Consider the following 11,313-nt stretch of genomic DNA (forward strand, 5'->3'; position numbering starts at 1 on the left):
ATTTTGTATTTTTAAGAACAAGGACACTTTTCTATAAAGGCAATTCAATTGAAAGTATAGAAATGATTAGAAAAAATGAAACATTTACAATGGTTATATAAAATGGAACTGAAGCAAGACAATATCATTATTGACGGATGTTTACCAGAATACAATGCAAAATGATTATTTGAAGAAAATCATAATTTCAATCTACCCTGAGTGTCTAAATACCCTTTAAAGAATCTGAAAACTCACTTTTTTCTATCAATTTAACACCTAAACATGGTAATGTTAAATGGAACTGAGGAAAGACATTATCAATATAATTAATGTTTACCAGAACACCATGCAAGATAATAATATGAACCAAATCATAATGTTAATTGAAAATTAAAATATGGTTATGTAAAATGTAATTATCATGATTTATCAGGATACAATGCAATATTAAGCCTGGAACCAAATTAGAATTTAACTGAAAAACTGAAAATGGTATTTACCTGTTTGTGGAGTGTTTCGTTTTCCTGTATTTTTCCTCTCAGTTCCTCTCCTATTACATTGGGCGATGTCTTCACATGGGTGGCATTGTCCATGTCTTTATTCTGGTTGAAGAAAATACAACACCATTCCTCAGTCAGGTTCTAACATGTTTGTATCCACTTGGTCTACTACCAGTTGGTCTAATTCTCAGAGCTTAAAGGGAATGAAACCTTTGGAACAAGTAGGCTCGTGTCGAAACAGAAAAATCAAAGAATAAGAACGAAGAAAGTTTGAGAAAAATCTGAGTTCGAATCCCAACTCTGCCATTGTCTCCACTTTGATAAAAAGGCCCGAGAGTGATATCTGTCATCTATAACGTCAGCCACTATGACTGATTAACCTAGACGTAAAATGTTTCATAGGTAATTGGTTATATACCAGCTTGGCGTTTACCAGCTAAAAATGCTGTCCTGCCGAGTTCCTATGGGAGTTACCACAAACAGAAACAAACAGAAACAGAAATATATAGCCTACTAAAGTAATAGGGAGAGTTGTTTACAAGTGACATCACACATCTTTGTCGCATTTCCAATGTGAGGATCTCCGTAGCATTAGTGATCGCAATATTCAAATGCTTAAAACTTTCTAATTATTTGTCTGATTTTTCTGTTTTCACACAAGCTATCTTGTTTCAAAGATTTCATTCTCCTTTAATACCTGATCTACCATCAATTTGGTATAATTACCATTTTGTCCTACCATCATTTGGTCTAATGCTCACAAGGTGCAATTGTCATTTAGTCTAATGCCCACACGGTCTATATCGAGAATCATGCAAACACACACAAAAATAAGGAGTATTATACGGCATTGCCCATATCAAGATGTAAATTCAATTGAACCTTTATGGATTAAAGAGGTTGATATTGAGCTCCAAGTCTATGAGAGTGGATTCATAAAAATCAAATCTCCTTTGATTGTGCACTCATCCCATCACTTTATGAAATCGGGAACAAATTATCAGTAGCTCAACACTCTGAAATGGATGAGCTAAAATAGTTAGGTTGCTGGGGCCTTTTAAGCACTTCAATATAACATATCCTTCATCTATTGCACATTAAAGGACGATTGGTCTCTATGAATTTCAGCACTAACAGACAGGGGAGTGTTTCATAAAACAAAGAATGTTTTGTGTTGTCAGTGATGTTGACTGACAACTGTTATAAGCTACTGAAATCCTTGTATCTGATTGGCTCTGAACAAAATGAAATCACTATTGCTTCATAAAACACTCCCTGTGAAGAGCTTAGGTTCAAAACATTAAATGATTTTTTATTTTATTTTACCTTGCTCTTTTTGCCCTTTGATTCATGTATGTCCAATTCATCTTGCAGGACATTGACCCTCTTGGTCAGCTGCTGGTTACGGAAGGTCAAGCTGTCCAGCTCCTGCTCAAACTTCCGGATCTTCTGATCACGGATTTTGAGTTGCTCCTAAATGGGATGGCAAAACAAATATTTTCTTGTTTACTACCAGTTTAAAAGAATTAAAAACAAAAAATGCTTAAGAGGTAATATTTCCATTCATAACCAGACATAACTGAATTAAATGAATATAGTGTTGGACTTTAACAAAAGCATGAGACATCTGCAGTTGTCAGTTCATATGATTGAAACCAAATGAATTAATATCCTAAAATGGTGTGCTTCCCTATCAATGTATCCTTGGATTGAAAAAAATTTAAAAAAAGCTATTAATTCATGTTAAATTTCATTCTTAAATATCTATTTTAAAGCAGGTATTTCTGCTTTTATTCATAAAACAAAATTACAAAATTAGAGCAATGATATAAAATCAAACATACATAATGATCAAGTTACAAAGGTGACAATTGTATAGTAGTTAAGTAGATATAGACATAATTCATGTAAACAATAACAAATAAATTTAAATGCAGAGGCCAGCTATCGTAAGCTGAAAGCTTGAAAAAATAGCAGGCAGGGCTTGAAAAAATAGCATCCAGGATATTACAAGAATATTATTCATAATTCTTAGCTGATAGAAAAATTGATCTAATATACATAATAGACAAAGTAACAAATACCTACAAAGAAAACTATCCATCTCTCAATCAAAATCCTACCTAGGTAATCTTAATTCTTAAATCCAAAGAATTTGATTCAGGGAAGCTGTTTGGGACTTCATTTGGGAATAAGTTTAGAAAATCAATGACCTTTGTTCCATTAGAGATACAAACTTTCTTCTGTCTTCAAGAAAGGATTACTACTTACTTTTGGTTTAAATTGTACAAAATACATGTATTTGGGAACTGACCTTTGCATCATTCTGCTTGGCTTGCTCCTCTATGACCGCTTTCTTCAGCACCTGGTTTTGAGCACGCACCTAGAATTAAACAAAAATGACCATATACAGTAAGATCTGGATATAAAAAATACTACACAAATAATTTGTTTTCAATTTGGCTTTTTTTAATGTTGTAATAGAATATGTTGCATTGAGGTTTATGCCCTGCTCGCAATTTAATGCCAATGTTATTTGAATATTATGATCTGCTACTTAGATATAAATTAATGCAAGTTTGCAGCTGTTTGCACAATTTATGTTTAGCCACAAATTCTTTGTGCTTACTTCAGCCTTTGTCGAAATTACAGATGAGGAGGTCCAATTGAGAGTTTGGACTTGAACATTGAGATCAAAGCTGAAATAGAGCTGTTCCTGAAACCCAAAGTTGGATATCAAATCAGGACAAAAACTTTACCTAAAAGCTGTTTGCTAAGATGGGGAAAATGGGTATTTTGTGGTTTTTGGAACCGTATGTTGATTTTTTTAATGCACATCTGTGGACAAAGTGAATAGTGGTTCCCAACTTAGAGATACATACTGTATAATGCCCTAATTACAAAAGTGTATTAGCATCAAGCTCTTTTGTAGCTTGAGCTCCTCCTTCCTACCACCCCCCCTGCCCCCCACCCCCTGGCTGGGTAGCATGTGGAGAGTAAAAATCATTTGCTAATGATAGATTTCTCTCCAACACACTTGAAACTCATTGGTATCAAATACACATTAAAAAAAATAAATGCCTGTAAACAAGGCCTGGAAAACTGTTTCCTGCCTGCAGATGACAAAATTAAACTTGTTAAGATAAAATCATCTTCCCCTTTTTTGTCTAGTCTGCACAAAATGCTTTACCAATTTTTGTTCTTATTGTCGGATGGAAATAATAATTTGTCAATGATTATGCTGCTCTCTTCACGTTTTAACCGTGCAATTGTTGGCCTTATCATCAGCAAGATAATGAAACCGTGCACTGTTTCCATTTGCACAACTGCTTTCCATGACAAAGAAAATAAAGGTCCTTATATTTATTAAATAAATAGTACTAAATTTGAAAAAAAATACGAGCACTAGCGTTTACTTACCCACTGTGTTTACGTTGCCATTTTGGAGTCTCAGTCGATAAATATCATTTAACAAGTTTTATGGTATTTATCGACCTGAACAGGTATTTTACGATTCGTGATGTTTATCGGCCGATGCAATTATTTTTGTAATCTTAGACTGCAGCTCTACACGCGTGTGGTATCTTGGTATCGATAACAAAAGACTCCAAAATGGCGACGTAAACAGAGTGGGTAAGTAAACGCTAGTGCTTTTTTTTTAGTGTTTTTTTTCAAATTTAGTACTATTTATGTAATAAATATAAGGACCTTATAAAACGGGAAGTAAATATTGTTTTGGCCCATTAACGTTAGTTTGGGCTAAAAACGTAAAGGAAGACGTGTGATTTAGGTTGACTTTCACCGTGGGAATCCTATCCCTATACAGGGACAAATGGCATGACGTCCCATGCTTCATGGGAGTAAGCCTACACAGTAAATAACTTTACTCCCCAGATGCCTCCAGGCTAGGCAGGCACTGCACTGGAATGAAAAAAAATGAATCGTAACAAAATGGCCGATCGAGACTGGGGTAGGAGAGAACTTTTCCTTTTTTGAGGATCCAGTTTGTGCCCCAATGTCAGGAAAACTGCCACTCGTTAGACCTTTACCATATAATCGTGGTAATTTCTGTTTTCACACTTCATTTGGAGAAATATTTAGACCATAAATTACGCTAGTCCTGTGAGTATGGTCAAATACACGGTAAGCCCCTGGGCTCCCTGGGTTATTCTTTGTTTTCCATGACTTTTGTTGTGATGTATGATTAATTAGGGCATCTGGGGCCTGTTGCATGAAATGGTCTTTCGTAGAACCATTCTATGTAAGAACGAGATATCGCTCAACTGTTTCACAATGCCGATTTGGGCGATACGAAGAATGGTCCTTTTAAAGACATGTCCTAAGTAGGCATAATCTTCTTTGCACACCTCCCGCCACCGTCCGCATTGAGAGAAAATGCGTTTACGGCAAGCCACACTGACATATCACCTTTAAACATATTTTTTAGGGGGTTGATGATGCATTTTATCTGGGATGGCGCCAAGTTATTTTTTATATTTCATCAATTTCACGTCGACAATTATGTTTGCATCAATATGATTTCTTTTGTTCTCTTTTTCTTTCCTGTAATACATGCATGTACGCATATAAGAATAAGTCAACTATAATTTCTTCATTTCCAAGGGGATCCACACTTTACAAGCTTTGCTTTTTAGTGGATCCCCTCATTTCCATTTATGCTCTAAAGTGCGTATTAAAAAAAAGTTTACACTTTGGAAAAGCCCTGGGAATTTAAAAATATACACTATGTGGGTAATTTTTGCACGTATAATCATGGGTTTGGGTCTCATCTATCCAATGAAGGTAAAAGTTTTGTCAGAATGTTACACTTGAGTGAGCACTGTCCATTTCTGTAAAGCTCGCAGAAATCTGTTTGCGCAGAAATGCTCGTTTTCATGCTGTGTCAAGGGGAAAGGGCGAAATCAAACTTACCATACGAAACATTTATCATACATTTCCCTTGCACTTTTAGTCAATTAAAATAAAATGGATACATTCCAGCATTTTGTAACAATTTTGCCACCCATAGTGAAATTTCAACTCTTATTAAGCAAAACCTTTACCCTATTTGTGCCAGCTGGATCTGAGGACATAACTGAATCTGAAGAAAAGTTTATATCAGACATCTCCAGCATTTTTTCACTAAGTTTTTATCATTGAAAGTGGGTTTACATTGCATTTTTCATTTAACACTTGTTTCTCCAAACTTTTCTCAATTTTAGCAATGATAAACATAATGAAAATCAAGCTTAAGCCATTCCATGTAAATCACACCTCAGTGTAAAGCAAATATCGTCACGATGGGCTCGGTGTGTGGGGAGTGGGGTAGGGCGAAATGCACTCTTCGAAGTGTTTTGGGCAAGGAAACAAGTCTAACAAAGTAGAAGATATCTTCAAATCAATTTTACTAGCTAAATTCCATGTGTTCTTCATGATTACGGTCTACTTTTATTCGCATAACTATTTCAATGTTCTGCGCAAATCATTTTTCACTAACTTTTCAAAAGTAAGTGGTGCTCACTCAAGCGGAAATATTTTTTGACAGTTATATCGTTATTTGCTTTAATGGACCTGTACCAATGTTAAAATGTGGAAAAATCTTCAGGATATTACAAATGCATAGTTTTACAGGATTTTTTCAAAGTGTAAACTTTTTTTTGATACGCACTGTATATTATACTGTTTTTTTTCTGTTTTACGAAGTAAGAAAGCCCTATAAAATTGTACTTGATTTGTATTACTTTATATTATTTTGTATTATGTTTTGAATGGAAATGAAATAAAAGAATTGAATTGAATTGACAAGACGACCAAAAACGGATGTCATTTTAACTTCTCCGGGGGTAATGTAGGCCCAAATACTTTTATTTAAATATGTTTTCTTTTATTCTCCCTCCTCCCTATCCCCACCCCTTTTCCATTAAAAAAATAAACTTGAACTATCGAAATGGGCAGCACTATCTCTCTGATCCCTCATGCTTTCTAATTATAGATAATTAAACAACGTGAAAACAAACTTATTTAAAAGAAATTATGTAAGGAAAAAAATGTTTATAACGTTAAGCAAAAAACAAAGAAAAAAAACAATACAAAACTAAGATGTTAAACATGCTAAATCATTTATTTTTTTAAATTTAATTTTCATTATGATTATTCTTTTATGAGATTAATTTTGATCAATGAAAATTAATTCTTGGATTTGGGATAACTTGAGATGTGAAACAATGAAACAAAAATCTGCAGTATCAAAATAGCTAATAAAAATTTAAGATACAGATTAGGCCTATTGCTAACGAATCCATCACAATCGTTACAAATGAAGATAACTTTAGCGAATAAAATATTATGGAAAGTACATACGAAGAGGTGCATTTTAAATCGTAGGGTAAGCCCCTTTCGGCTCCTATGTCATGTTAAAAGAATCACGGTAGTCTCTACTCCTTAACTTTGAAATGTTGAACATATTTTTTTTGTACATTCTTAAACCTTATATTCTTATATAAACTTCCATAAATTAAGTGATCAACTTTAAATATGACCAACATTTATGATCGTAATTTTTAGCATTATTTCCGTTGATATATTTTTTTCTCCATTGCAGATTGCACAACTTTTTCTGTTTTGATTATTATTGCAAAGCACTACTTTATTCACTTGGACATGTTTGCAGCAATGTTCATATTTTCCTTGTCTTTGTTTACTCATCATGCAACTGAGGTATGTTTATACTCTAAACATTCACATTTGTATTTATATGCGTTATATCTGACAAATTAAATAAATAGATTAGATTTTTCATAAGCATCCTCTCATATTTTCCCTTTTAGTCTCATACAATCAGACACTTTTGATTTTGTTTACTCCATTGATTCAAACCTTATTTTTACCTCAGCAAACAACATATTAACGCATAATTTGCAAAATTAAAATTATATTAGTATTCTATAAAAGTACTGAATATTGAACTAATAAAATGTCGAAATTACTTTAGTTAAATCAATTTTTATATTGAACAAGGGTCTCTTTCGTTGAAAATCAATGAAAGGTGTCTTGAAAAAAACACTGTGTTCTAAATAAGGGAAATAATGAAAAATTAGATTTTATTCAGTTATGTTTGTGAATCTTTAAAGTTTTTTCTCTTTTTACCTCATAAAGTAAGCTCCATACATCAATTCTACAATCAGTAATAAATAAAACATCATTTGATCTCCTTTTATTGAAATAAATGATTTTATGAAAAGACGTCATTCAGAAATAAAAGGTTCAGGTGATGATGAAGACTAAATATTTTTCCGATACTATCGATATCAAACGATGTCGCGGACTTGGAAGACAAAATTGCCTTCGTGAAACGGAAAGCGCTGATTTGTTGCCAATCTTCCTAAGTATCTCGAAAGAATGGTCCTACTCCTAGGACGTTCCTACGTATCGCTTATCTTGTCTTGCAACAGGCCCCTGTAAGAGTAACCTTGCATTAATAAATCATTTTTACTCTCTAAATACCTCTTGGCAATCCACCACTCCCCAACCCCCGGTTTCACCCACAAGAGCTAGCGCTGGCCTGGTGCCGTATCCGTATATATCCACTACCGACCGGCGCCGCTCCGGCGGCGAGCTGACCGCCATGAAGACTGAACTCTGTGATCAGCCACACATGACACACTACACACACGACTGTACTGTACCGATCTTCTTACTTTTGCAAACTCTTGGGCCAGTTTCTGGTACTTTGCTTGTAGATCTGACATCTTAGAATGAATAGGATCACTCTCCCTGGATCCAGTGAAAATTATCCTCACAGACAAGGTTCAACACATCCATGGATTATTAGCAAAGGGAGGCAGCCATCTTCCGTGTACGGATTCGATGATATCGTGATAATTCGGATACGAAAAACGAAATAACAGTCATGATTGACCACGCCCCCTAAGAAAATCCTTCCAAGATAATTTAGTAAACAAAACATCTTGTTTACATCAAAGCAACTGATAAAATATACTCATGAACAAATATCAACATACGTTAATTATATCACAAAATGAAATCATTGTAGTGTGTGTGCATTAATTAATCATTTTTACTCTCTAAATACCTCTTTGCAATCCACCACTCCCCAACCCCCGGTTTCACCCACAAGAGCTAGCGCTGGCCTGGTGCCGTATCCGTATCCACTACCGACCGGAGCCGCTCCGGCGGCGAGCTGACCGCCATGAAGACTGAACTCTGTGATCAGCCACACATGACACACTACACACACGGCTGTACTGTACCGATCTTCTTACTTTTGCAAACTCTTGGGCCAGTTTCTGGTACTTTGCTTGTAGATCTGACATCTTAGAATGAATAGGATCACTCTCCCTGGATCCAGTGAAAATTATCCTCACAGACAAGGTTCAACACATCCATGGATTATTAGCAAAGTGATTAGTGAAGGAGGCAGCCATCTTCCGTGTACGGATTCGATGATATCGTGATAATTCGGATACGAAAAACGAAATAACAGTCATGATTGACCACGCCCCCTAAGAAAATCCTTCCAAGATAATTTAGTAAACAAAACATCTTGTTTACATCAAAGCAACTGATAAAATATACTCATGAACCAATGTCAACATACGTTAATTATATCACAAAATGAAATCATTGTAGTGTGTGTGTGTTTTGTAAATACTCCACGCTTCAGAGGTCTTGTTGTAATACTTAGGAATCCCGGGGGGGCCACTTCCATTCACGAGTGGATACCATGCGCGACCACGGGGTCTCGAAAAGCACCCTAAACACGTAATTTCCATATTCTGAAAATGCACCCCTTAACAAGTATTGGCGTGTGAAACCCTACCCTTAACAAGTATTGGAAACAAAACGATACTCTTGGCAAATATTCCCTGAAATGAACCCCTAAACAAGTACATGAATGTTTTATTGTTATGGGTCCTTCGGTCGTCGGCTTTACCTTATTTGGTTTAGTACGACCCCACCTTCTACACCTCGCGCAAATCGGACTCTAAACACGAAGTTTTGGTGCAAAAAGGACATCCTTTATAAAACATTTTAATTTTGTTTTATCATCCCCGCATATTCGACCCTAAACACGTAATTTTCCTAGCGAAATAGATACCCTTTTTTCATTATTTTTGTGTTTTTGACACCCTTATCACGTTACGTACGTAACGTGCCCTATCGTGAAAAAGACATCCTTTTTACGTGTTTTTTTGGTCGCGCATGGTATCCACTCGCCAATGTAAGTGGCCCCCCCGGGTTAGGAATACCATGATTAAATCAACGTTTCATTAACTTAACGATATTATTATAATACAAAGTGAATGACATTTTGTTCAGGATTGTAGATAAGATTAGCAAAGTACTTACTTTCGGTATTTCTCTTTCATTTAGAACATTGCACTTAACGGTTTTTGTTTTCTTTCATTTTACATCTCCTGTGACACTACTTAGGCCTATAGCCCCTCGAACCAACATGTTTTATAAAACACTTTTTATGAAAATGATAACCTATGATGTATCTATGGAGGCAAATCATATATATTCTGGGTGATATAATCCCATTTTCCTTTTTATAAATCTTCGATTTTCACCTCACAATTTTAATATTAAATGTTTCATCATCGATTCCCTTGTTTTATATCTGATCTTACTACTGATCCCCTATTTTCATCTTCAATATGTGCCCATTGTGCCTATTTAAAAAAAAAATTTGCTTGCAAGCATTTTAAAGGAGGCTTGCTCACAACGTTTAGCTCACAAATATTATTTAGATCATGTAGGCCTACTAAATTATATTATATGAAGGCCTTATCACCATTGGCGGCGGAAGCCAAAAAATTAGGGGGGGTCCACCTGAAATTTAGTAATGGACACAGGTAAAAAAATTGACAAGCCAAAAAAAAAGTGATCAACAAAAAAATTAGGGGGACCGACCCCCCCCCCCCGCTTCCACCGCCTATGCTTATCACTCGTTCATTCATATCTCTTTAATAATAGACGTTTACTGGACAACGTACAATCTCCCAACTATCTACCTAACATTTGCTCTCTCTCTTCGCTCACTCGCACATCAATATTCATGGAAAATCAAAACAAACTGCAAAGTTTAATGCTGCAAGCATTCGGTAACTGGTAAATAAACTGACCTTTTCATCTATAAAAAAAATCGTGTTAGACTTAAACTTTTCAGTGGCGATACTACGGGGGAGGCTTAAGGGGCCACGTCCCGGCGGTCCTCAAAAACAAACAAACAAAAAATTAAGTACATGGGAATCCAATTCATGCCGTCAATTGATTAAAATGAAAACTATTACTAGTTTTTAAAAAAAGAGATCACTCGCTCAATTTAAGCTCCCTTGCAATATCATGAATATGGGCCTACTATAATATATGAATTCATATATTTTTATTTATATACGTAGGGTCTCCCTCTCACGTCCCTGATTTAAGCCACTGATTTCTCTGCACATAATACAGTAGAATGATGCAAAGCCTCGTATATTGACCCTAAATATTAGTTACGATAAATCCTGATATTGTTTATTTCGTTCAAGTACAATATGAATCTTTGTCATTTTCAGGAGCTACTCTGTTGAGAGATTGTATTTTCACAGCTAGGTCACTATGGCCCGACGTAAATTCGGGTTATCAAGAAAATATATATATTTGAGAGTGAAAATAATCCCTCTGGTGTACAGTTCGGGTGGGATTGGAGGAGAATTAATGTGAAATTCCTTTGTGAACTAACACTTCTTCAGGGGCGGATTCAGCTTTCGCCAATCGGGGGGAGTGGAATATTTTCATACATTGTTATCCCGATATCGGCCAT

At 35.3% G+C, this 11,313-nt stretch overlaps 1 protein-coding gene across 4 annotated transcripts in view; it reads right to left on the bottom strand.

Annotated features, from left to right (window-relative positions):
* Nucleotides 1-8,953, bottom strand: part of LOC121418465 (protein phosphatase 1 regulatory subunit 21-like) — a 29,112-nt gene extending 20,159 nt beyond the window's left edge. For 3 of the 4 annotated variants that reach the window (XM_041612362.1, XM_041612360.1, XM_041612358.1), the window contains exons 1-4: nt 8,180-8,342; nt 2,797-2,865; nt 1,809-1,955; nt 483-584 (exon numbers count right to left, since the gene is read on the bottom strand). In XM_041612362.1, coding sequence (XP_041468296.1) covers nt 483-584; nt 1,809-1,955; nt 2,797-2,865; nt 8,180-8,230 — 369 coding nt within the window. In that variant the 5' untranslated portion in view covers nt 8,231-8,342. Of the gene's footprint in view, nt 1-482; nt 585-1,808; nt 1,956-2,796; nt 2,866-8,179; nt 8,343-8,764 lie in introns of those variants that run through there. The other variant, XM_041612359.1, reaches the window with a different exon arrangement.
* Nucleotides 8,954-11,313: the final 2,360 nt, after the last annotated feature.

The sequence above is a fragment of the Lytechinus variegatus genome, chromosome 7 (genome assembly GCF_018143015.1).
Source record: "Lytechinus variegatus isolate NC3 chromosome 7, Lvar_3.0, whole genome shotgun sequence".
In the NCBI taxonomy this organism is placed as follows: Eukaryota; Metazoa; Echinodermata; class Echinoidea; order Temnopleuroida; family Toxopneustidae; genus Lytechinus; species Lytechinus variegatus.